General features: G+C 42.3%; 1 protein-coding gene across 3 annotated transcripts; it reads left to right on the forward strand.

Moving 5' to 3' along the window:
- Positions 1-21,210: 21,210 nt before the first annotated feature.
- On the forward strand, positions 21,211-27,542 carry LOC112207515 (spermatogenesis-associated protein 31A1). Of its 3 annotated transcripts, none has more exons than XM_054658854.2 (4): positions 21,211-21,511; positions 22,683-22,770; positions 23,338-23,398; positions 23,654-27,542. In XM_054658854.2, the coding sequence occupies exons 1-4, from the start codon at positions 21,281-21,283 to the stop codon at positions 27,387-27,389; spliced, it is 4,116 nt and encodes a 1,371-aa protein (XP_054514829.1). In that variant the 5' UTR covers positions 21,211-21,280; the 3' UTR covers positions 27,390-27,542. The 3 variants fall into 3 exon arrangements, with proteins under 3 accessions (XP_054514829.1, XP_054514830.1, XP_054514832.1); XM_054658857.1 differs by lacking the exons at positions 21,211-21,511; positions 22,683-22,770 and adding an exon at positions 22,934-23,013 and having other exon boundaries at positions 23,654-23,715; positions 24,036-27,542; XM_054658855.2 differs by lacking the exons at positions 21,211-21,511; positions 22,683-22,770 and adding an exon at positions 22,839-23,013.
- The last annotated feature ends 98 nt before the right edge of the window (positions 27,543-27,640 follow it).

Here is a 27,640-nt window from a genome sequence, read left to right on the forward strand (position 1 = left end):
TTTTATATTTTTTTTAGTAGAGATGGGGTTTCACCGTGTTAGCCAGGATGGTCTCGATCTCCTGACCTCATGATCTGCCCACCTCGGCCTCCCAAAGTGCTGGGATTACGGGCGTGAGCCACCGTGCCTGGCCAACTCTGTATTGTTTCTTGTGATTAGATATGCATACACACAAACATGTGTATGCATATATATATATATATATATATATATATACACATGTACACACACATTATTTTTTAGAGCAGTTTAAAGTTCACAGCAAAACTGAGCAGAAGGTATAGATTTCCCATATACTCCCTGCCCCCCACACATGCATAGCTTCTCTCATGATAAACGCCCCCCACCAGAGTGCTGCATTTGTTACAATTAATGATACATGATACATCTTATAGTTTGCATTAAGGTTCACACTCGGGCTTGGACAAATTTACAATGACAAGTATTCACTATTAAAATATCATACATGTACTTTCAGGGCCCTACGCATCCTCTGTGCTCTAGTTATTCATTCCTCTCTTCCTCCTAACTCCTGGAAACCACTGATTTTTTTTTTTCTATCGCTATAGTTTTACCTTTTCCAGAAAGGTCATATAGTTGGAAGTGACAGTATGTAGCCGTTTTAGATTGGCTTCTTTCACTTTGTAATATGCATATAAGCGCCCTCTGTGTCTTTTCATGGCTTGACAGCTCTTTTTATTGTTTATTTTATTTTATTTATTTATTTATTTATTTTTTAGAGGGAGTCTTGCTCTGTTGCCCAGGCTGGAGGGCAGTGGCGTGATCTCCGCTCACTGCAAGCCAAGCTCCACCTCCCGGGTTCACGCCATTCTCCTGCCTCGGCTTCCCGTGTAGCTGGGACTACAGGCACCTGCCACTGCACCTGGCTAAGTTTTTGTATTTTTAGTAGCGACGGGGTTTCACCGTGGTAGCCAGGATGGTCTCTATGTGCTGACCTCGTGATCTGCCTGCCTCGGCCTCCCAAAGTGCTGGGATTACAAGCGTGAGCCATCGCACCCGGCCAACAGCTCATTTATTTTATCATTGAATGATATTCAATTGTCTGGATGTACCACAGTTTGTTAATTCACCTACTGAAGGAAATCTTGCTTGTCTCCAAGTTTTTGCAATTATAAATAAAGCTTCCATAAACATCTGTGTGCAGGTTTCTGTGTGGACATAAGTTTTCAACTCCTTTGGATATATACCAAGAAACAAGATTGCTGGGTCGTATAATGGCACATGTATACATATGTAACTAACCTGCACAATGTGCACATGTACCCTAAAACTTAAAGTATAATAAAAAATAAAAAATAAAAAAAATAAAAAAAAAAGAGTAGATTTAGTTTTCTAAGAAGCCACAAAACTGTTCTCCATTTTGTATTTCTATCAGCACTGAATGAGAGCTCCTGTTGCTTCACATCCTCATCAGCATTTGGTGTTGTCAGGGTTCTGGATTTTTGCCATTCTAATACGCATGCAGTAGTATCTCATTGCAGTGCTGTATTTGAGAATGTGAATAGCTGCAGTTCATTCACTCTTAGTGCTGCGAGGTACTCTATTATTGGAATATATGATCATTTAGTTACCCAGTCCACTATCTACCCATATTGAGAGATAACTAGATTGTTTCCAGGTTTTTAAAATTGGGAACATTCTCATATATCTCTAGGTAAACAAACGCAAGAATTTTTCTGGGGCCTGTAACAGGCTGACTAGGTTGCACTAGGTTGTAGTGAAGTCACTGGGTCATAGGGTACATTATGATCAGCTGTATGAGCCAGCATCTGTCTGTTTTCCAAATGGCTGTCCTACTTTAGTGTGCGGGATGAATACTTCCATGGTTCTTTATCCTTGCCAATACCACACGTTTCGGAACTTCAAAAAAAAAAATTGTCAATATGTGTGAAAGGATATCTAATTGTTAATTTTCATTTTCATGATTATTATGAGGTTGAGCACTTTTTACATGCTTATGGGCTATTCGTGCTAACTTCTCAACAGACATGTTATTTTTCACTTATTTATAGGAGGCATATTCTGGATACCAGACCTTTCTAGGTAAGATGTGTTGCAAATAGCTCTGCCAAGTTTTGGGTATTTTTTTTCACGTTGCAGTATCCTTTAATAAACAGAAGTATTAAATTTTTGTGTTATCAAATCAAATTTTCCTCTTTCAGTTTGTTCTTCTTCCCCATGTAAAGATAAAAGATATGGCCGGGCGCGGTGGCTCATGCCTGTAATCTCAGCACTTTGGGAGGCCGAGGTGGGCAGATCACAAGGTCAGGAGATCGAGACCATCCTGGCTACCACGGTGAAACCCTGTCTCTACTAAAAATACAAAAAATTAGTCCAGGCGGGGTGGCGGGCGCCTGTAGTCCCAGCTACTCCGGAGGCTCAAGCAGGAGAATGGCATGAACATGGGAGAGGAGGTGGAGCTTGCAGTGAGCCGAGACCGCGCCACTGCACTCCAGCCTGGGCAACAGAGCGACTCCATCTCAAAAAAGAAAAAAATAATTCTTCCCAGGTTTTTTTCTAAAAATGTTGAGAAGCTATCTTTATCCGTTAAAATATATTTTTATGTTTGTTCTCCGGGATTAAGTTTCAATTTCATTTTTTTCCCTTATGGAGATCAGTGGTCCCAGTGTTGCTTATTGTAAAATATACTATCTTCACTTAACAACAATGAAAGCTGTGTTACAAAATCTGTTTCCCAGTATTAGTGCAAAATATATTTCTCTTTATGATTGTACTCAGATTAACTAGTTTGCAGGACTGTGTCCAGAGTTGGTTCCTTCTGGTGGGTTCGTGGTCTCCCTGACTTCAGGAATGCAGCTGTGGACCTTCCTGGTGAGTGTTACAGTTCTTAAAGATGGCACGGAACCAAAAAGTGAGCCTAGGAAGGTTTATTGCTGAGAGCGAAAGAACAAAACTTCCACACCCTGGAAGGTGACCCCACCTGGTTGCTGCTGCTGGTTGCGGGTGGCCCGCTTTTATCCCCTTATTTCTTCCCGCCCATGTTGCGTTTCTGTCCTATCAGAGTGCCCTTTTTTCAATCCTCTCCACTATTGACTACTTTTAGAATCCTGCTGATTGGTGTGTTTTACAGAGGCTGATTGGTGCATTTTACAAATTCCTTGTAAGACAGGAAAGTTCCCCAAGTCCGCACTCGACCCAGGAAGTGCAGCTGGCCTAACCTCTCACTGCCAGAGGCGAATTTCCATCCTGGTATTTCTCAGGCCCATAGATAGTGTGAATTCAAATCCAAACCAATATGTCTATTGACTTGTATTTAGAAATTACCATTTTTTTTTTCTTTTTTCTTGTCTACCCTATTGAAACCAAGACAAGCATAGATTTTCACTTTCTTCTTATGGGAGTGGGATTTTCCTAGCCCCACTTAACATGCTTCTCCTTAGAAATCCTAGATTTATGCAGAAGGCATTTTAGCCTATATTCCTCCCTGCATGGGCATCAGTCTCTGTCTCCTGAATTAGGTGCTCATGGTTCTGGGCCAATGGTTCCTGGGAGACACCCCAGGGCAAATGCCAGATGAGGCACTCACACCTCTGGATTCAAACTTTTTTTGCTCTTGTAGATATCTGAAAATTTGCCTTACTTTGACTCAGCCCATGCATTAAAGCAGATGCTTTTAAATATTTTATGATGCATGTTTTAGGAAAGGGTCTGTCTGGGTATTTCTTCTTTTGATTTGCATTTTGCTTTCAATTCTTCTTTCACACTATCCTAAGCATTAATCAACTCGTCGTTTATGTCAGTTAGTACAAAACTTCACTATCCTGTTCATTATCACCATTTCATTTTGTTCTGCATAGGCCAGACTATTTATCTAAAAATGTTTAAAGAAATCTAAGGCCTTAAAGGATTCTTTCTCAGGGACTCTACTGTTTGTATTTAGAGAAATGCTCATTTGTTCCACTGTTTTACTTTCTTCTTGGGTCACGCTCTTTGATGACTGCCATCTTACAGGGGATGACAAAAGAGGGCCCACGCTGAGACAATGATACCTGCTTGCCCCTTTGGATTTTATTTTCTTAGTGTTCTCAAAATATTAATAAAATGTCAAAAACAAATTAATATCACCAGAATGTGCGCCTCACTTAAAATTTCTCTCTCTAACAAGTTTTTGTTTCCTAGTTCCTTTGATACCCTAATGTTTAGGTAAATAGTCTCTGAGGAAAGGATGTGAAAGTCATAGCAAAATATATGCTGGACTTGAATGAAAAATATCTGTTTCATAAAAGTTAAGCAGGCAACCAAAATTTACCTTTTTTAACCTAAATTATCTAAACATGTATTTACATTTCTGCTTCATTAAAATATGTTTGAGATTGAATGCTCCTGAGACAGATTTTGGAATGCCCTCCCTTTCTAAAATATGTTTTTTATTTTTTTGGACTAAACAGTTATTTAAAAATGAACTTAATGATTGCTAATTAGTTATCTAAATACTTACTTAAAAATAAACTTAATGATTGCTAATTACTCAGTTATTTATAATGCATTTCAAAATTAACTTTATTGTCTAAACCTCTTAACACAAATGTATTAAATTATGTAACAGAGAATTGGCTATTTTTGTTCAAATATCTATTCTTGTCAGACTTAAAATATCACTCAGCTATATGATTAAAAATGAACTACAGTCATTAAATTATTTCCCACTTATTTGTGGCATTTCTCCATATTAGAGGAGACAAACAGTGCTCTTTGAATCTGATGACAGTTCTATTGATAATGGCCATCACAATCTAGTTACACATTATTAATAAGGTCAAGGCATGAATAAAGTTTCTCCCTTGTTTCCACTCAAAAACTACAAGTATAGTTCTTTGGTAAGATGCTCCAACCATGGCTGGGTGCGGTGGCTCAAGCCTGTAATCCCAGCACTTTGGGAGGCTGAGGCGGGCAGATCACGAAGTCAGGAGATTGAGACTATCCTGGCTAACATGGTGAAATTCTGTCTCTACTAAAAAATACAAAAAATTAGCTGGGCATGGTGGCGTGCACATGTAGTGCCAGCTACTCGGGAGGCTGAGGCAGGAGAATGGTGAGAACCTGGGAGGTGGAGCTTGCAGTCAGCCGAGATCACGCCACTGCACTCCAGCCTGGGCAACACAGTGAGACTCCGTCTCAAAATAAATAAATAAAATAAAATAAAAAATAAAATAAAAAAAGATGCTCCAACCATGATTGGTGATGCCAATCATAGAAGAAAAGAGAATATTGAGAAATAATAAGACAGCTACTTTAAACCATTCTGTGCCTGAACATTTTGATGGCAATATTGGTCATATTATAAATTTGAAAATATAAATGGTAATCTAAATTGACTTTAGTCTACCAGTGATTATGAGAGCTTTATCTAAGTGAAACACTTGCATTTTTATTTCTAACATTTTTTAGAAAATGTGAAACTCCGACCAAGTGCAGTGGCTCATGCCTGTAATCCCAGCTCGTTGGGAGGCCGAGGCAGGTGGATCACAAGGTCAAGAGATCGAGACCATCCTGTCCAATCTGGTGAAACCCCGTCTCTACTAAAAATACAAAAATTAGCTGGGCGTGGTGATGCACACATGTAGTCCCAGCTACTCGGGAGGCTGAGGCAGGAGAATCGCTTGAACCCGGGAGGTGAAGGTTGCAGTGAGCCAAGATCGTGCCACTGCACTCCAGCCTGGGCGACAGAGCAAGACTCCATCTCAAAAAAAAAAAAAAAAAAAAAAAAGAAGAAGAAAAAGAAAATGTGAAGCTCCTTATTATTTTGTTTTAATTTTAAGAATTCCACTTCCTAGATAAGCAGAACATAGAGCCAAGTGCTATGTTCCGGCTGTTTTTAATGAGTATATTTCTGTTCTCCCCAATTTATTATTTATTAATGTCTAACTTCAATTAGTTGAGTTGATTACTTTTCATACACCATTGACTAAAGGAAACCTAATTTTACACGTAATTCAAGGGGATCTGTAAGTAAGAACATTTTAAAATTAAACCAACACATGTGCATTGAAAATCATTCAAACAGTTTGATGGGCAAAAAACCAGTGAAAACCAGAAACTTTTTTTTTCCTTCCACAGACCTTGGTCCTGTTTTTCAGAGTCAGGCAAGGTTTATCATTTTCTTTTTTTACTATATGCTATTCTCTTGAACTGTAAATAATATTATACAATCACCTAATTTTGTTTTAACAATTTTAAGTAATATCCCTTGACTTTTTATGAACGGTAGAGAATATAGCTCATTTACCCTACTTTCTTCTTCTAAAACTATATTTCCAATTTAGTCTTTAATATATAATTTTATGGGATTTTTTAAAAATTTGCTTTCTCTAAATAATATACTTACAGTGCTTAATTCTTTGCTTAAATAATATACTGTTTAGATAATATATGGTCCATCCAATTTGAACACCACTGATTGGCTCAGTAGGATGTGGAGATTAGTGTACAACTTCCCTCCCCTCCAACAGTCCCTGTCATAGCTTTTGACTTGTATCAAATTTCGTTCTATGCTTATATTTTCACATTTTATGTAAATCACATCCTATTTTGTAATTATAATAAAGTCTGTGCTTTGTTCGTAGGTTAATTTTGATCATGGAATCTCAAGTGAATTGACAGCATCATTATTATGTTTTCTTTTTTTTTCAAACCACAGTCGCAGGTGGCGTGATTTGATTTGTGTGAAGGCAATGAAATGATACACAGATACACCGAAGCCTCCCAAAAGAATCCTGGCTCCAAGACTCAAGAAGATGGATTAATGTTTTTCCATTAATTGTTGGAATTTGTGCCATTTTTTACTATGTGCCATCAATTTTAAAGCACTTCTGAAAAGACATAACAATCTAAATGAGATGGCATTTTAAATTCATAAAAATATAGTATTTTCCTCAACTTTTATACATTTATGATGCATTATTTCTTATTTCCCGGGAATTTTACTACCTTTGTTTTGAATGATTAAAAAGGAAACACAGCACTTTTTTCAGCACATCACCAAGATAGCCTAGTTAATATTCTTCTCTTTCTGAAGTCGTTGAATTGGGACAGACAGCTTGCCAGGCCTGCTGCCACGTGTCAGCATCGCATCCCTACATTCAACCACACTTGCATCTAACGACCATCTCTTTCATTAAATTTCTTTTGCACCTTTTCTTCCTGAATGAGTGCATGATACTTAATTTTCCTGTGCACTTGCATGTCTCAAGAAGGTTTTAATTCTTTTTGTATTGCATCAATATTTAAGTTAAGTTTATAATTGCAAAATGATTTATACTCAGAACATTGAAGACTCCTTTGTTTTGTTACATCCTGTCAAAATGATGAGAAGACAGATCATCCTTTAGGGAAAAATTGGTTTTGATTGGTGTCAGCCTTTCCAACAGCAATGCTGGAGACAAGAATAAAATGAAGTGATATTTTTCAAGGATTAAAAGGAAACCAATTTTAATCCTTGAATTATTTGCAGCCACAATCTTTTAAATATGGAAGCCCAGAAAAAGACATTAAAAAGTAAGGCCTCAAAAGTTTTATTTCAAATAAATCCCTTTGAAAATGCTTACAGGACATACTCCACTAAGAAGAGAAACACACCGTGGTGTTAGAACTGAGGGTTCCAGAACCAACGGTAGTGGTGTTCATCATAGCCTAAAAAATACATGCAAACATAACATATTGAAAACAACCCCGAGTAAACTTCAGAAAGCACCCCCTTAGACAAAGTGCTGTCGTAACAGAGAAAGCAAACCAGAGGTGGCAAGAGGAGGCTAGAGCACTTATCTGGTTTGCTGAGATGATATTAATTTTGACACATATCAGAAATTGAGAAAATTAACATAAGTAATGATATAACCACCATTACAATGTTAAAAATTTCCAGATTTCAAACAAATAGAAAAAGATTTGATCTATAGAGTGAAAGGTACAAATAGGAAAAAATAAACAGTAAAGAAAGTATGAAAAATCATAAAATGAGATGACAGAAATAAGTCATAATGGAACAATAATTACATAAATCAAAGGTTAAGATTGTCAGGTAAAATTTTTAAGTGTCGAAAAAACACTCAATAAAACCTATCGAAAATAAATTAGTGTAAAAAATATAGCAGGAAAATATGAATAAAAAGAGCTAGGTCCAATTTTTGATAAAAATTTGAATTCAAGTTAATAATATCCTAAAGAAGGAAAAAATCTGTAGACCAATAGAGAGAAAGGAAAGGCGCATTCAGACAAAGAAAATGTGTACAGAACACACTAGGGATATCAGAAGAGGCTGCTCATGGCCAGGCATGGTGGCTCATACCTGTAATCCCAGCACTATGGGAGGCCAAGGTGGGTGGATCACCTGAGCTCAGGAGTTCAGGACCAGCCTGGGCAGCAAGGGAAACCCCATCTCTACCAAAAATACAAAAAAATTCACTAGCCATAGTGGCACATGCCTGTGGTTCCCGTTACATGGGAGGCTGAGGTGAGAGGATTGCTTGAGCCCGGGAGGCGGAGGTTGCAGAGAGCCCAGATTTTGCCACTGCACTCCAGCCTGGGCAAGAATGTGAGACCCAGTCTCAAAACAAAACAAAACAAAACAAAACAAAACAAAAAAGAAGCTGCTCAAGACCAGACTGAGCTCCTAGACCTTGAACTCCAGTCCCACCTCACACCCTAAGGTTCCTAAAGAATCAGTAACTTAGTTCACCCTACCGCACTCCTGACTTCTGGATGTAGCACAAGTTTCTAAACTTATGCAAACAGTGAGGACTATCTATTTTGACAAAATAAGAAATGGAGTCAAGGCAGCATGTAAAAGATATTTTTGCCAGTTTTATTGATTAACAAAGAAAAATTGTATATAGTTAAGGTATGCAGTGTGATATTTTGATATACATATACATTGTGAAGTGATGATTACCACAATCAAGCTAACATATTCATCACCTCACCTGGTTACCTTTTTATTTGTGTTTGTGTGGTGGAGAACACTTGAGATCTACTCTTTCAGCAAATTTCAAGTATACATTATTATTGACTTTAGTCACTATGCTGTACATTAGATCTCCAGAACTTATTCATCTTATAACTGAAAGTTTGTACTTTCTGACAAACATTTTTTCTTTTCCCCCAACTCCCAGGCCCTAGTAAGCACTATTTTACTCTGTTACCATGAGTTTGACATTTTCTTAGTATGCATATAAGTGAAATCATGCAGGATTTTTTTGCATCTGTTCCTGGCTTATTTTACTTACCATAATAAACTCCAGGTTTATCCATCTTGTTACAAATGGCAGTATTTCCTCATTTTTAAAGGCTAAATGATATTCCATTACATATGTGTGTGTGTGTCTGTGTGTGTAATACATTTAAAACATCCATTCATCTGTCAATGGACACAGGTAGTTTCCATACCTTGGCTGTGTAAATAACACTGTAATAAACATGTAAGTATATATATATATCTCTCTCTGAGATAGTGATTTTCTTTACTTTGGATATATACCCAGATGTGGGATTGCTGGATCATATGGGAGTTCCATTTTTAATTTTTTGAGGAAACTCCATACTGTTGTCTGTAATGGCTGTACCAATTTACATTCCCATCAACTATCAACTAAGCACAAGGGTTTCTATTTCTCAATATCCTCAGCAACATTTGTTACCTTTTTACTGTTATAAAAGCCATCCTAATAGATGTGAGGTGATATCTCACTGTGCATTTTCCTGATGATTAGTGATGGCAAACATCTTTTTCTTAATATATACCTATTGTCAATCGTATGTCCTTTAGAAATGTATCTCTTCAGGTCTGATATGCTTTGGCTGCGTCCCCACCCAAATCGCATGTTGAATTGTAGCTCCCATAATTCCCATGTGTTATGGGAGGGACCCAGTAGGAGACAGTTGAATCATGGGAGCAGTTTTCCCCATACTGTTTTTGTGGTAGTAAATAAGCCTCACAAGATCCGATTGTTTTATAAGCGATTTCCTTTTTCACTTGGCTTTCATTCTGTCTTGCCTGCTGCTGTGTAATATGTGCCTTTAGCCTCCCACCATAAGTAAGGCCTCCCCAGCCTCATGGAACTGTGAGTCCATTAAACCTCTTTTTCTTTATAAATCACACAGTCTTTGGTATGCCTTTATCAGCAGCATGCAAACAGATGAATACAGTAAATTGGTACTGGTAGAGTGGGGTGCTGCTGTAAAGTTATCCAAAAATGTGGAACCAACTTCGGAACTGGGTAACAGGCAGAGGTTGGAACAGTTTGGAGGGCTCAGAAAAAGACAGAAAAATGTGAAAAAGTTTGGAACTCCCTAGAGATTTGTTGACTAGCTTTGACCAAAATGCCAATAATGATATGGACAATGAAACTCAGGCTGAGGTTGTCTCAGATAGTGATGAGGAACTTGTTGGGAACTGGAGTCAAGGAAAATCTTGCTATGTTTTAGCAAAGAGACTGGCAGCATTTTGCCCCTGCGCTGGAGATGTGTGGAACTTTGAACTTGAGGGAGATGATTTAGGGTAGCTGGCAGAAGAAATTTCTAAGCAGCAAAGAATTCAAGAGGTGACTTGGGTGCTGTTAAAAGCATTCAGTTTTAAAAGGAAACAGCATAAAGCTTTGGAAAATTTACAGCCAAACGATGTGATAGAAAAGAAAAACCAATTTTCTGAGGAGAAATTCAAGCCAGCTGCAGAAATTTGCATAAGCAACAAGGACCCAAATGTTCATCACCAAGACGATGGGGAAAATATCTCCAGGACATGTCAGAGAACTTTGCAGCAGTCCCTCCCATTACAGGCCAAGAGGCCTAAAAGGAAAAAATGGTTTCCTGGGCTGGATTCAGGGAACCCCTGCTGTTTGCCACCTAGTGACTTGATGCCCTGCATCCCAGCTACTCTAGCCATGGCTAAAAGGGTCCAAGGTACAGCTTGGACTGTGGATTCAGGTGGTGCAAGCCCCAAACCTTGGCAGTTTCACATGGTGTTGAGCCTGTGGGTGCACAGAAGTCAAGAATTGAGGTTTGGGAATCTCTGCCTAGATTTCAGAGGATGTATGGAAACTCCTAGATGTCCAGAAAGAATTTTGCTGCAGGGGTGGTGCCCTGATGGAAAACCTCTGCTAGGACAGTGCAGAAGGGAAATATGGGGTTGAAGCCCCCACACAGAGTCCCCACTGAGGTACTGCCTACTGGAGCTGTGAGAAGAAGGCCACTGTCCTCCGGACCCCAGAATGGTACAGCCACCAAAAGCTTGATCATGCACACAGGAAGGCTACAGACAATGCCAGTCCATGAAAGCAACCAAGAGGGGGGCTATGTCCTGCAAAGCCACAGGGGTGGAGCTGCCCAAGGCCATGGGAGCCCACCTCTTGCATAAGTGTGACCTGGATGTGAGACATGGAGTCAAAGGAGTTCATTTTGGAGCTTTAAGATTTGACAGGCCTGCTGGATTTTGGACTTGGGGCCTGTAGCCCCTTTGTTTTGGCCAAATTCACCCATTTGGAACAGGTATGTTTACCTGCTCCCTGTACGTGCATTGTATCTGGAAAGTAACTAACTTGCTTTTAACTTTATGAGTTCATAGCTGGAAGGGACTTGCCTTGTCTCAGATAAGACTGTGGACTGTGGACTTTTGAGTTAATACTGAAATGAGTTAAGATGTTGAGGGACTGTTGGGAAGGCATAATTTGTTTTCAAATGTGAAGACATGAAATTTGGGAGGAGCTGGGGCAGAATGATAGGATTCGGCTGTGTCCCTACCCAAATCTCCTCTTGAATTGTAGTTCCCATAATTCCCACATGTTGTGGGAGGGACCTGGTGGAAGACAATTGAATCATGGGGGCAGTTTCTCCCATACTGTTCTCGTGGTAGTAAATAAGTCTCATGAGATCTGATTGCTTTATAACGGGTTTCCCCTTTGGCCTGGCTTTCATCCTGTCTTGCTGGCTGTCATGTAAGACATGCCTTTCACCTTCCACTGTGATTGTGAGGCCTCCCCAGCTACGTGGAACTGTGAATCCATTAAACCTCTTTTTTTTGGAGATGGAGTCTGGCTCTGTCACCCAGGCTGGAGTGCAGTGGCGCGATCTCTGCTCACTGTAAGCTCCACCTCCAAGGTTCACGCCATTCTCCTGCCTCAGCCTCCCAAGTAGCTGGGACTACAGGCACCCACCACCACACCTGGCTAATTTTTTGTATTTTTAATAGAGACAGGATTTCACCATGTTAGCCAGGATGATCTCAATCTCCTGACCTCATGATCCGCCTGCCTCAGCCTCCCAAAGTGCTGGGATTACAGGCGTGAGCCACCGTGTCTGGCCAAACCTTTTTCTTTATAAATTACCCAGTCTCAGGTATATCTTTATCAGCATCATGAAAACAGACTAATACAAGATCCTTTGGAATTGTCTGAGTTCCTAATTTATTTGGATATTAACTTCTTATCAGATGTATAGTGTGTAAATATTTTCTCCCATTCTTTAGGTTATCTTTTCATTGTATTGGTTGTCTCCTTTGCTGTGCTGAAGCTTTTAGTTTGATTTACTCCCATTTGTCTATTTTTGCTTTTGTTGTCTATACTTTTGGTATCAAATCTGAAAATTTATTACCAATACCAGTATCAAGGAGCTGTTCTCCGATATTTATATCTAAGAGTCTTACAATATTGGTCCTATGTTGAGGTCTTTCATCCATTTTGAGACAATTTTTGTATGTACAGTGAGATAAGGGTTTAGTTTCATTCTTCTGCATGTGGATATCCAGTTTTCCCAACACCATTTAATAAAGACACTAAATTTTATCATTGTGTACTCTTGGCACCAATGCTAGAGATCAATTGATTGTAAAGTCATGGATTTATTTCTTTCTATGCTCTCTATTCTGTTCCCTTGGCCTACATGTCTGTTTTTATGCCAGTAGCATACTATTTTGATTACTATAGCTTTATAATTTAGTTTGGAATAAGGTAATGTGATGCTTCCACTTTTGTTTTTTCTGCTGAAGGATGTTTTGACTGTTTGGGGTCATTTGAGGTTGCATAAAAATTTTAGAACTGCTTTTTTCCATTTCTTTGAAAAATGCCATTGAAATTTTGATGGGGTTGCATTATATCTATAGATCGCGCTGAGTAATAGGGATATGTATCTTCTTCAAATTCTTTCATCAGTGTTTTATAGTTTTTGGTATATACAAATTTTACTGTCTTATTTAAATTTCTTCCTAAGTAGTTAATTTTTTGATGCTATTGTAAATGAGATTGTGTTCTTTCAGACGGACTCTCACTCTGTCGCCCAGGCTGGAGTGCAGTGGTGTGATCTTGGCTCACTGCAAGCTCTGCCTCCCGGGTTCACGCCAATCTCCTGCCTCAGCCTCCCGCCACCACGCCCAGCTAATTTTTTGTATTTTTAGTAGAGACAGGGTTTCTCCGTGTTAGCCAAGATGGTCTCGATCTCTTGACCTTGTGATCTGCCCACCTCAGACTCCCAAAGTGCTGGGATTACAGGCGTGAGCCACTGTGCCCGGCCCGAGATTGTTTTGTTAATTTCTTTCTGGGATACTCAACTATTAGTATATAAAAACGTAACAGGTTTTTTTAAATGTTAATTATGTGTTCTGCAAATTTGCTTGTTTCTTAATTTTAACAGTTTTTAATTGGAGCCTTTAGCATTTTCTCTATATGAGATCATGTCATCTTCAAATAGAGACACTTTCACTTCTTTTCCAGTTTGGATGCCTTTTATTTCTTTTTCTTACCTAATTGCTCTGGCTAGGACTTACAGACTTTTTCAGAAACCCCCCAAAATAATCTAAGGGAGTCCATTGTCACTAGACCTGCTTTATAAGAAATTCTAAAGGGAGTTCTTCAAACTGAAATGCAATAAGACTAATTAGCATCACGAAAACATATGTAGTTATAAAAAGTCACCAGTAAAAGTAACTACACAGTCAAATTCAAAATATTCCTAATACTGTAATGATGGAGTATAATCACTTTAACTTTTAAAAGGTTAAAAGACAAAAAATATTACAAATAAATATAACTACAAAATAAACAAGGAAATAAACGCTGACATCAAAAAAAAAATAAAAAGTGGAGGGGAGTAAAGTGTAGGGTTTTGTATATGCTTGAAGTTAAGTTGTTATCAACTTAAAATAGACCATTATAACTATAATCATACATTTCTTAATGTGGATATGTTCTGAATAATGCCTCATTATGCAATTTTGTCATCGTGTGAATATCATAGAGTATACTTACACAAAATTAGATAATACCCCCTACTACACACCCAGGCTATATGGTATAACCTATTGCTTCCAGGCTACAAATCTGTACAGCATTGTACTATACTGAATGCTATAGGCAACTATAATACAATGATAAGCATTTGTGTACCCAAATGTATCTAAACATATAAAAGATACAATAAAAATGTTATAACCTCACAGGGCCACCGTTGTATATGTGGCCCATCATTGACCAAAACATCCTTATGTGGCATATGAGAGCATATGATGTTTTATGGAAGCCTCAGGATAATCACAAAGACAAAACATGTAATAGTTACACAAATGAGAATTTTACCACATTTGAAAAAGAATTAATACAAAGACACAGAAAAGAATCAAAGTATACCACTACAGAAAATAATCAAAATAATCAAATCATGCACAGCAAGAGAGAAATAAAAGAACAAAGAAACTGCAAAATGCCTATCAATAGTTACTTTAAATATCAGTGGACCAAATTAGAAAAGACACAGAGTGGCTGAATGGACAGTAAAACAATAACCAAATATATGCCGCCTATAAGAGATTCACTTCACCTTTAGAGACACACATAGACTGAAAGGAAAGACAGGGAACAAAAAAAAAAGAAAGAGTAGCTATTCTTACAACAAACAAAATAGACTTTAAGTCAAAAACTGTAACAAGAGGGAAAGAAAGTCATTATAGAATGATACAAGGGTCAATTCATCAAGAGGATATAATTACTACAAATATGTATTCTCCCAACTTTGGAACACCTAATTGTATAAAGCAAATATTAACAAATCTGAAGAGAGAAGTGACAACAATAATACAATAACAGTAGGGGACTTCCATATCCCACTTTCAACAATGGATTGATCACTCAGACAGATAATCAATAAGGAAACAGATGACTTGAACTACACTATAGATCAAATGGACCAGACATATACAGGACATTACTTTCCAAAACAGCAAAATACACATTCTTCTTGAGCATACACAGTACATTCTCCTACACAGGTCATATATTGGGCCAGAAAACAAGTCTTAGCAAATTTAAGAAGATTGAAATCTTATCAAGTATTCTTTTTGACCACAGTGGCATGAAACTGAACATTAAAAACAGGAGAAAACTTAGAAAAGTGACAAATATGTGGAAATCAACCAACACACTCCTGAACAACCAATAGATCAAAGAAAACATCAAAAAAGAAATAAAATATCTTGAGACAAACTAAAATGAAAGCACAACATACTAAAACTTATGAGATGAAGCAAAAGCAATTCTAACAGGGAAGTTTATACAGGTTAAGTGCTAAATGAAGAAAAAAGATCTCAAATAAACAATAAACCTCAAAGAAATAGAAAAGAAAAAAAATGAAGCCCAAAATTAGAAGAAGGAAGGAAATAACAAAGATGATAGCAGAAGTAAATGAAATACACTAGAAAAACAATAGAAAAGATCAATGAAACAAAAAGCTGATTTTTTGAAAACATAATGGCTGGGCGCGGTGGCTCATGCCTGTAATCCCAGCACTTTGGGAGGCGGGCAGATCACGAGGTCAGAGATCAAGACCATCCTGGCTAACATGGTGAAACCCCGCCTCTACTAAATATACAAAAAATTGGCAGAGCGGGGCAGCGTGCGCCTGTACTCCCAGCTACTTGGGAGGCTGAGGCAGGGGAATGGCATGAACTCAGGAGGCAGAGCTTGCAGTGAGCGGAGATTGCGCCACTGCACTACAGCCTGGGAGACAGAGCCAGACTGAGTCTCAAAAAAATAAAATAAAATAAAATAAAGATAATAAAAATTGACCAACCTTTCACTAGGCTAAGAAAAAAGAGAGAAGCCTCAAATAAATAAAATTAGAACAAAAAAGCAGATATTAAAATTGGTACCATAGAAATACAAAGGATAATAATAGTCTAAACAACTATGTGTCAACAAATTGTTTAACTTAGAAGAAATAGAGAAATTTCTAGAAACATACATCCCCTAAGATTGAAACATGAAGAAATAGAAAATCAACACAAATCATGAGTAAAAATACTGAGTCAGTGGTCAAAAAGCTCCTGAAAAAGGAAAATCCAAGACCAGATAGCTTAGTGGAGAAGTCTAGCAAATGTTTAAAGAAGAATTAGTACCATTTCTTCACAAACTCTTCCAAAAGTTGAAGAGGAGGGAACACAAACATTTTTTATGAGGCCAGCATTACCCTGATAACAAAGACAGAAAAGGATACTACAAGGTTGACAGATATTTTTAAGGTGCAAATGATGTATTGTTGGAATTGAAAATACAGGATTTGTTTGTACAAAGATTTGTGTGTGGATAGGTGGATGCGTACTGGTGTGTGCATGCATACATATACAAGCTTACCTTGTTTTATTGCACTTCACTTTATTATGCTTCTCGGATATTGCATTTTTTACAGGTTGAAGGTTTATGGCAACCCTGCATCAAGCAAGTCTACCAGTGCCACTTTTCTGGTAGCATGTGCTTATTTTGTATCTCTGTGTTACATTTTTGTACTTCTTGCAATATTTCAAATGTTTTGTTATTACTATATCTGTTACGGTAATCTGTGATCAGTGATCATTGATATTACTATTGTCATTGTTTTGGGGCATCACAAACCATGCTCCAAAAGACAATGAGCCTAATTGATACATATGTGTGTCTGAATGGTTCCATCGATCTGCCCTTCCTCCATCCCCCCAACTCCTCAGGTCTCCCTGTTTTCTGAGACACAGGAATATTGAAATTAGGCCAATTAATAACTCTACAAAGGCCTCTATGTGTTCAAGTGAAAGTAAGAGTCACACATCTCTTATTTAAATCAAAAGTGAGAAATGATTAAGGTGAGTGAGGAAGGCATGTTAAAAGCTGAGACAGGCCAAAAACTAGGCTTCCTGAACCTGACAGCCAAACTGTGCATGAAAAGAAAAAGTTCTTGAAGGAAATTAAAAGTATTACTCCAATGAACACATGAGTGGTATGAAAGTGAAAGAGACTTATCGCTGATATGGAGAAGGTCTGAGTGGTTTGGATAGAAGATCAAACCAACCACAACATTTCCTTAAGCCAAACCCTAATCGAGAGCAAGGACCTAATTCTTCTTAATTCTCTGAAGGCTGAGAGAGGTTGGGAAGCCACAGAAAAAAAGTTTGAAGCTAGCAGAGATTGGTTCATGAGGTTTAAGGAAAGAAGTCTTCTCCATAAGATAAAAGTGCAAGGAAAAGCAGCAAGTGCTGATGTAGAAGCTGCAGCAAGTCATCCATAAGATCAGCTAAGAGAAGCAACAAAGGTGGCTACACTAAACAAAGGTTTTTACTGCAGATGAAACAGCCTTATATTGGAAGAGGACTTTTACAGCCAGGTAGCAAAATAAATGCCTGACTTCAATGCTTCAAAGAACAGGATGACTCTTTTGTTAGGGGCTTAAGCTGAAGCCAAAGCTCATCTACCATTCTGAAAATTCTAGGGCCCTTAAGAACTATGCTACATCTACTCTGCCTGTGCTCTATAAATGGGACAAAGCCTGAATGACATCACATCTGTTACGACATGAATATTTTAAGCTCACACCTGAGAACTACTGCTTTAAAAAAAGATCTCTTTCAAAATATTATTGTTCATTGACAATTTACCTGGTCACCCAAGAGCTCTGATGGAGAACTACAAGAAAATTAAAGCTGTTTGCATGCCTGCTAATACAACATCCATTCTGCAGCCCATGGATCAATGAGTAATTTAGACTTTCAAGGCTGATTATCTGAGAAATACATTTCATAAGGCTGTAGCCACCATGTATAGTAGTTCCTTCGATAGATCTGGGCAAAGTAAGTTGAGAACCTTCTAGAAAGGTTTCACCATTCTAGAAGCATTTGCAATTCATGGGAGGAGGTTAAAATTAAGAACATTTGTGATTCATGGGAGGAGGTCAAAATATCAACATTAAAAGAAATTTGGAAGAAGTTGATTCCAATCCTCATGGATGACTTTGAGGGTTCAAGACTTCAGTGCAAGAAGTAACTGCAGATGTGGTGGAAATAGCATGAGAACTAAGATTAAAAGATGTGAAGAGAACTTACGATGTGGCTGAATTGCTGAAATCTCATGACAAAATTTTAACAAATGAGAACTTGGATGAGCAAAGAAAGTGGTTTCTTGAGATGGAAACTACTCCAGGTGTAGATGCTGTGAACCTTGTTGAAATGACAACAGAGTATTTAGAAAATTGCATAAACTTAGTGGATAAAGCAGTGGCAGGGTTTGAGAGGATTGTCTCCGATTTGAAGGAAGCTCTACTGTGGGTAAAATGCTATCAAACAGCATTGCATGCTACAGAGGAATCTTGAAAGAAATAGTCAACTGATGTAGCAAACTTCATTGTTGTCTTATTTTAAGAAATTGCCACAGCCACCTCACCTCCAGCAGCTTCCACCATGATGAGTCAGCAGCCACAACACTGAGGCAAGGCCACTGACCAGCAAAAAGATCATGATGTTGAAGACTCAGGTGATCGATAGCATTTTTAAACAGTAAAATAATTTTTGACTAAGGTATGTACATTGACTTTTTTAGACATAATGGTATTGCCCACTTAATAGACTACAGTATAGTATAGACCTAACTTTTATATGCACTGAGAAACCACAAATTCTGTGTGATTTGCCTTATTGCCATATTTGTTTTATTGCAGAACTGGCCACCAGAATCTTCCCTTCCCCTAGAACGCCCTTCACCCAAGCCACCTGCATTTTCCCCTCACCCATCATACCCACCCCCATTGTCTGGCCTGCCCTCCACCTCCTCCAAAAGCCTTCATTGCTCCCCCACTGCTGGACTGCATTCTGACTCCGTCTCAACGTGACTCAATGGCACTTCCATTGGGCACTGCCCTAAAGAGCTCATCTCCACAGTGGCCTGAAACCAAACCCACAGTATCTCTGAGGTATGCCTATGTAGCAGTCCCATAAGTTATCGTGCACTTTAAGCATTACCAAGTCCAGAACTGTAAATGCTATACATTTACAGAAATATCACTTGAAGGTTTAACTACTTATAACTGTTTCATAATTAGAATTACAAATTTTGAATATTAATTATTTTAATTGGGGGGAGGGGCCAAGATGGTTGAGTAGAAACAGCTCTACTCTGCAGCCCCCACTGAGACAAACATAAACAGCGAGTGAATTCTGCATTTCTAACTGAGGTATCCAGATTCCCTCATTGGGACTGACTAGGCAGTTGGTGTGACCCATGGAGAGCAAGGAAAAGCAGAGTTGGGCGACGGTTCACCCAAGAGCTACACAGGGCAAAGAGACCTCCCTCCTCCAGCCAAGGGAGGCAGTGAGGGATTGTGCTACCCACCCGGGGAACTGTGCTTTACCCAGAGATTTTTGCAAACCCCAGAACAGGTAATCCCTTTGTGAGTCCACACCACCAGGGCCTTGGGTCCCAAGCACAAAGCTGTGCAGACCCATAGCAGGGGCTCCAGCTGGCAGCCACTTGGGCAGGTACTGAGCTGTAGGAGTTTCTGCATACTCTGGTGGCTCGCAGAAATCCAGTGAAGCAGGAGATCCATCAACTCCCATGAGAAGGGGGCTGAAGCCAGGGAGCCAAGCAGACCCACTCCCACAGAACCCCACAAGCTAAGACCCACTGGCATGGAATCCCCACTGGCCAGCACAGCACCTGGAGTCTGCCTAAGAAGACCAAGTTCCTGGGGGGAAGGGTGACCGCCATTACTGCGGGTCTAGCCGGTGGTTTTCCCCCGCCAGTGCTAGGGAGACTGGGTGGTCTGCGCTGGGCAGAATTCCCCACAGTGCAGTACAGAGGCTGTGGCAGATATACCATTATTGTATATCCAAAGGAATATAAATCATTCTATTACAAAGATACATGCACGTGTATGTTTATTGCAGCACTGTTCCCAACAGCAAAGACATGGAATCAACCCAATGCCCACCAATGATAGACTGGATAAATAAAATGTGGTACATATACACCATGGAATACTATGCAGCCATAAAAAGGAATGAGATCAAGTCCTTTGCAGGGACATGGATGAAGCTGGAAGCCATTATCCTCAGCAAACTAACACAGGAACAGAAAACCAAATACCACATGTTCTCACTTACAAGTGGGAGCCGAACAATGAGAACATATGGACACTGGGAGGGGAACAACACACCCTGGCACCTGTCGAGGGAGGGCCGGTGGTAGGGAGAGCATCGGGAAAAATAGCTAATGCATGCTGGGTTTAATACCTAAGTGATGGGTTGATAGGTGCAGCAAATCACCATGGTACATATTTGCCTATGTAAGAAAACTGCATGTCCTGCACATGTATCCCGAAAGTTAAAATAAAATAAATACATAAGTACATAAATAAAATTTTAAAAGACAAAAAAAAAACCTTAATTGTATGTGGGTAGTTCCCTTTGATTGAAAGTGAGATAGAAATAATTTTTTAAAACTCACTATTCAAAATTTGCAAAACTAAATAAGAGTAAAAGAAATTTACATTTTGTCCCTGGATTGATACAAGACAAAAACATAGTGTGGGAAAGCTGGAGTTGAGGATGAACGAGATTCTGAGAATAAAAATCCCTGGTACATAGCCAAAATTTCAGAACTTCAGATTTTCAAGGGCTATAAAATAGGTAACCTCAAGCCACCGTCTCCAACAGATAAAAGGAACCAGGTAATATCTATATTCCAGGGAGAAAGAATAGAAAATTGGCTATCACTGACAAAATTTAGTGGGAAGGAGGGATCTAGAAGGTGGGATGGTGGAGGGATCCCCAGCTTGGGGGGTGGGGAGGGGCTGTGCTCCAGTCTCCCCCTCCCCTGCCCCTCTCCCTCCCCCTCCCCCTCCTGCTGCGCCTCCCCCTCCCTCTGCGCCTCCCCCCCCACTGCCCCTCCCCAACAAAGGAGCCCTTTGTGACATCAAGGCCCCACCTCTGTGACGCAGGCCTGGGCCCCAGTCCCTAGTCTCCACAGGGATGCCCAGAGCTCAGTTGCTTGAAAGCAATGCGCCTATTCACATGGAGAATCTTCCCTTTCCTTTAAAATTACTTAGTGCCTCATCGCTAAACGCCCCCAGCTCCACACCATGGGTGTTGGATATCTTCCTCACCTTGGTGTTTGCCCTGGGGTTCTTCTTCCTATTACTCCCCTACTTATCTTACTTCCGTTGTGATGACCCACCCTCACCATCGCCTGGGAAGAGAAAGGTAAGGAACCCTCAGTCCCGACCCACAGAGCTTGATTCTCTCCTTTCTTTTTATTATTAGTTCCACTTTTCCAAATCCAGTGGAGAGCCTTCTATGATGGGAAGTCTCAGAAGAGACCAGAACCTCATCCTTCCAGGGAGCGGCAGGGCAGCCAGGGGTTGGTAGGGGTAGATAGTGTACTGGGATTTCCATCCCAAGCTCTCAGTCCATCTGTGGGGGAGCACAGAAGGCATCAAGGCAAAATCAAACCAGTGGACTCAGCACCAGTACCAGTCATGAGACTGGGGAGGTCTCTGTCCGAGACCAGGCCCTGAGCCCTGGCTCATCAGCCCCTCTCTGGGGCAGGTGGCTCAGGGCCCAGCCTCCCCTGTGTGGGGTGATCTGGGGCCTGTGCTGGGCCCCCGAGGGCCTCCCACCAGGGCCTGGTGTCTCCTCTGGTCTCCTGGGAAGCAGAATCCTACCTGATAGCTCAGCAGTGCCTGCGGGCCTGAACTTGGGTGTTCCTGGAGCAGAGGAACAGGGACTGAAGGTGTCCGTGGTGGACCTCATATTGAAAATCCCTGTGTGTGTGTGTGTGTGTGTGTGTGTGTGTGTGTGTGTGTGTGTGATTTTTATTTTATTTGTGTGTGTTATTTTTTATTTTATTTTATTTTATTTTATTTTATTTTATTTTATTTTTTGAGATGGAGTCTCGCTCTGTGGCGCAGGTTGCAGTGAAATGGAGCGACATCGGCTCACTGCAACCTCTGCTTCCCGAATTCAAGCGATTCTCCTGTCTTAGCGTCCTGAATAGCTGGGGATTACAGGCGCCCACCACCATGCCTGCCTAATTTTTGTATTTTTAGTAGAGACGGGGTTTCACCATGGCCAGGCTGGTCTCAAACTCCTGACCTCAGGTGATCAACCCACCTTGGCCTCCCAAAGTGCTTGGATTATAGGCGTGAGCCACCGCGCCCAGCCCCCTCTTGCTGTTTTTCTAAGAAGAAAAGCAGTTTATCATCCATTTAAACATGAGTGGGAGGAAGCACACAGAGCTCCCTGAGCAAGACAGAGAGAGCCATGCGGTTCCTGAGTGCAGCATGCTGCGGCTGGGCTGGGGCAGAGAGGGAGAGCCGGTCCTAGCTTCTCGCCCTTTCTTGTCTCCCATTGTCATCTTGTCTCTCCGCGTCAGCTTGTCTCCGTACATCATCGTGTCTCCCAGTGTCCAGTAGGGCGGAGGCGGAGGCCCAGAGGCAGGATGAAAAACCACAGTCTGAGAGGTAAGGCTCTGCCAGAGCACACTAGAGTTAATTTGATCTCATCTGTCCCGGAGGGAACTGACTCTGAAGAAGTCAGTTGAAGAAGCCTGAGGTGGGGGCTCCTAGGAAGGAAATCAGAACCCCGGGTCCTTCTCAGATTCCATGCCGGAATGAAGCCATGGTGGGCCAGGGACTGGGCGTTACCCAGCAGGGGGCAGTGTGTGTGTCCTGGGGAGACCAATGCCTGCCTGGATGTGGAGGGGGGTGAGGGGCCTCCCGCTCCCTGGGAACAGCTGTTCAACTCTGCTAAGGCTGATTCCTCTTTGAGACCACCCCAGTCCTTTCTCCCCACAGGGCAGTTGTGAGGACTGTGGGGGTGGGGGGTCCGTGTGTGGAAGCCCTTTGTGAATGAAAAAGCCCTGTCCTCCATGCCTTGCTATTAACGTCAGGGTCATGTGGCTTTGGACACAGATGGGTGGGGTGCAGGGTCTAATTCCCCATGGTCCTCCCTAAAGAAACAGCCACTCAGCCTCCTGTGAGATCCCAGGCCCCTCCCTCACTGCCCTAACCCAGTCTCCTGATTTCCAGCTGGTAGAGAGTGCCCGAGAGGCCTGGAGAAGACTTTGGACCTGCTTTCACAACTGCAGAGGTGAGGCACTTCCCCTTCCCTGCATCCTTCCTACCAGGGCTGGGACGTGACCCCAGGGCCACAGGCAGCCTGGAGCTGACCTGGGATGGGGAGACCAGGGGGACAGAGGATGGGAGTAAAACCCTGGGGCGAGGGGTAGCAGGAGAATTGGGCAATCAGGGTGTGGGGTGGTGGAGGGGCTGTGGCCCGAGCACCCACTCTGCCCTCCGGCCCCACCGGCTCCTGGCTGCAGCTCGTGCCTCCTGTCTCCTGCAGCCTCCTGGAGCCACACCTTGACAAAGGTGACTTTGGTCAGCTCTCCGGTCCAGACCCCCCAGGTGAGGTGGGCGAAAAAGCACCTGATGGAGCCTCCCAGTCCTCTCATGAGCCTATGGAAGATGCTGCTCCCCTTCTCTCCCCGTTAGCTTCCCCGGATCCTCAAGCCAAGCATCCTCAGGATCTGGCCTCCACCCCATCACCAGGCCCAATGACCACCTCAGTCTCCTCCCTAAGTGCCTCCCAGCCACCAGAACCTTCCCTTCCCCTAGAACACCCCTCACCCGAGCCACCTGCACTTTTCCCTCACCCACCACACACCCCTGATCCTCTGGCCTGCTCTCCGCCTCCTCCAAATGGCTTCACTGCTCCTCCCCTGCAGGACTCCACACTGATAACTCCATCTCACTGTGACTCAGTGGCACTTCCACTGGGCACCGTCCCTCAAAGCTTGTCTCCACATGAGGATTTGGTGGCTTCTGTCCCAGCCATCTCAGGCCTTGGTGGCTCAAACAGTCATGTTTCTGCCTCCTCCTGGTGGCAGGAGACTGCCAGAACCTCGTGCGCCTTTAACTCATCAGTCCAGCAAGATCATCTTTCCCGCCACCCACCAGAGACCTGTCAGATGGAAGCTGGTAGCCCGTTTTTGCTCAGCTCTGATGGCCAGAATGTCGTGGGGATACAAGTCACAGAAACAGCCAAGGTCAACATTTGGGAAGAAAAAGAAAATGTTGGATCATTTACAAATCAAATGACCCCAGAAAAGCACTTAAATTCTTTGCGGAATTTGGTTAAATCATTGGATGCTGAGCAGGACACCACAAACCCAAAACCCTTCTGGAACATGGGAGAGAACTCGAAACAGCTGCCCGGACCTCAGAAGCTCTCAGATCCTAGGCTCTTGCAGGAAAGTTTTTGGAAGAATTATAGCCAGCTTTTCTGGGGCCTCCCCTCTCTGCACAGCGAGTCCCTGGTGGCTAACGCCTGGGTAACTGACAGGTCTTATACTTTACGGTCTCCTCCTTTCTTGTTCAATGAAATGTCCTATGTCTGCCCAATTCAAAGGGAGACTACAATGTCCCCACTGCTTTTCCAGGCCCAGCCCCTGTCCCATCTGGGGCCCGAGTGCCAACCCTTTATTTCATCCACACCCCGATTCCGGCCCACACCTATGGCTCAGGCCGAGGCTCAGGCCCATCTTCAATCCTCTTTCCCAGTCCTATCTCCTGCTTTTCCATCCCTGATTAAGAACACTGGAGTAGCTTGCCCTGCATCGCAGAATAAAGTGCAAGCTCTCTCCCTACCTGAAACTCAGCACCCTGAATGGCCTTTGTTGAGGAAACAACTAGAAGGTAGGTTGGCTTTACCCTCTGGGGTCCAAAAATCTCAGGACGTCTTTAGTGTCTCCACTCCTAACCTTCCCCAGGAAAGTTTGACACCCATTCTGCCTGAGAACTTTCCAGTCAGTCCTGAAATCTGGAGACAACTGGAGCAACACATAAAAAAGTGGATCATCCAACACTGGGGCAAGCTGGGAAGGATCCAAGAGTCTCCGGATCTGATGCAGCTTCGGGATGAATCACCAGGGACAAGTCAGGCCAAGGGCAAACCCAGTCCCTGGCAGTCCTCCATGTCCACAGGTGAAAGCAGCAAGGAGGCACAGAAGGTGAAGTTCCAGCTAGAGAGCGACCCGTGCCCACATCTGGGGCAAATTCTGGGTGAGACCCCACAAAATCTATCCAGGGACATGAAAAGCTTCCCACGGAAGGTTCTGGGGGTGACTTCTGAGGAGTCGGAAAGGAACTTGAGGAAGCCCTTGAGGAGTGACTCGGGAAGTGATTTATTAAGATGCACAGAGAGGACTCATATAGAAAACATCCTGAAAGCCCACATGGGCAGGCACTTGGGCCAGACCAACGAGGGCTTGATCCCCGTGCGTGTGCGTCGATCCTGGCTTGCTGTCAACCAGGCTCTTCCCGTGTCCAACACCCACATGAAAACCAGCAATCTAACAGCCCCCAAAAGTGGGAAAGCCTGTGTGAACACAGCCCAGGTGCTTTCCTTCCTCGAGCCGTGTACTCAGCAGGTGTTGGGAGCCCATATTGTGAGGTTTTGGGCCAAACACAGGTGGGGTCTACCCCTCAGGGTCCTCAAGCCCATTCAGTGCTTTAAACTGGACAAGGTTTCATCCTTGTCCCTTACACAGCTTGCCGGTCCCTCCTCAGCCACCTGTGAATCTGGGGCTGGCTCAGAAGTTGAGGTGGACATGTTCCTTAGAAAGCCACCAATGGCAAGTCTGAGAAAGCAGGTGCTGACCAAAGCATCTGATCACATGCCAGAGAGTCTTCTGGCCTCCTCACCTGCATGTAAGCAGTTCCAGAGGGCACCGCGAGGAATCCCATCTTGGAATGATCATGGGCCCTTGAAGCCTCCTCCAGCTGGAGAGGAGGGCAGGTGGCCATCTAAGCCCCTCACGTACAGCCTCACAGGCAGCACCCAGCAGAGCAGGAGCTTAGGAGCCCAATCTTCAAAGGCTGGAGAGACAAGGGAGGCAGTGCCACAATGCAGAGTCCCCTTGGAAACCTGTATGCTGGCAAACCTCCAAGCCACAAGTGAGGATGTGCATGGTTTCGAGGCTCCAGGGACCAGCAAAAGCTCTCTACACCCTAGAGTGTCTGTCTCCCAAGATCCAAGAAAGCTGTGTCTTATGGAGGAGGTTGTTAGTGAATTTGAGCCTGGAATGGCCACAAAGTCAGAGACCCAGCCTCAAGTTTGTGCCGCTGTTGTGCTCCTTCCAGATGGGCAAGCATCTGTTGTGCCCCACGCTTCAGAGAATTTGGCTTCTCAAGTGCCCCAGGGCCATCTCCAGAGCATGCCTACTGGGAACATGTGGGCTTCCCGGGAGCTACATGACCTCATGGCAGCCAGAAGGAGCAAACTGATGCACGAGGAGCCCAGAAACCCAAACTGTCAAGGCTCATGCAAGAGCCAAAGGCCAATGTTTCCCCCTATTCACAAGAGTGAGAAGTCTAGGAAGCCCAACTTAGAAAAACATGAAGAAAGGCTTGAAGGATTGAGGACTCCTCAACTTACCCCAGTCAGGAAAACAGAAGACACCCATCAGGATGAAGGCGTCCAGCTACTGCCATCAAAGAAACAGCCTCCTTCAATAAGCCACTTTGGAGAAAACATCAAGCAATTTTTTCAGTGCATTTTTTCAAAGAAAAAAAGCAAGCCGGCACCAGTCACTGCTGAGAGCCAAAACACAGTAAAAAACAGATCATGTGTGTACAGCAGCAGTGCTGAAGCTCAGGGTCTCGTGACGGCAGTTGGACAAATGCTGGAGGAGAAAATGTCAGTTTGTCATGCGCGCCATGCCTCGAAGGTAAATCAGCACAAACAGAAGTTTCAAGTCCCAGTCTGTGGGTTTCCCTGCAACCACAGGCACCTCTTCTACTCAGAACACGGCAGAATATTGAGCTATGCAGCCAGCAGTCAACAAGCCACTCTCAAGAGCCAGGGTTGTCCCAACAGAGACAGGCAAATCAGAAATCAACAGCCCTTGAAAAGTGTGCGGTGCAACAATGAGCAATGGGGCCTGCGACATCCCCAAATCTTGCACCCCAAGAAAGCTGTATCCACAGTCAGTCCCCCTCAGCACTGGCCGAAGACATCCGGTGCCTCTAGCCACCATCACCACTGTCCAAGGCACTGTCTTCTTTGGGAAGGTATCTGATTTGGTCAGTCACAAATTCTTTTTTAGCCTTCCCTGGAGAAAAACAAGTCCCCAAGAAAAAATTCACTCTATGTAGAGAAAAAATATTTTCTCTCATGTTAGTACATGCAGAACATTTAATATTCCACAATAAATATGGTTTTTTATTCATAAGAGGGTGATGGCTTTTATTTGTGCCATGCTTGGTGTGGGCTTGGTTTCCAGAAGCGACAGGACGTGGAGGGATGTTGACAGTGGTGCTGTAAGCCCAC

This window comes from Pan troglodytes, chromosome 11 (genome assembly GCF_028858775.2).
Source record: "Pan troglodytes isolate AG18354 chromosome 11, NHGRI_mPanTro3-v2.0_pri, whole genome shotgun sequence".
In the NCBI taxonomy this organism is placed as follows: Eukaryota; Metazoa; Chordata; class Mammalia; order Primates; family Hominidae; genus Pan; species Pan troglodytes.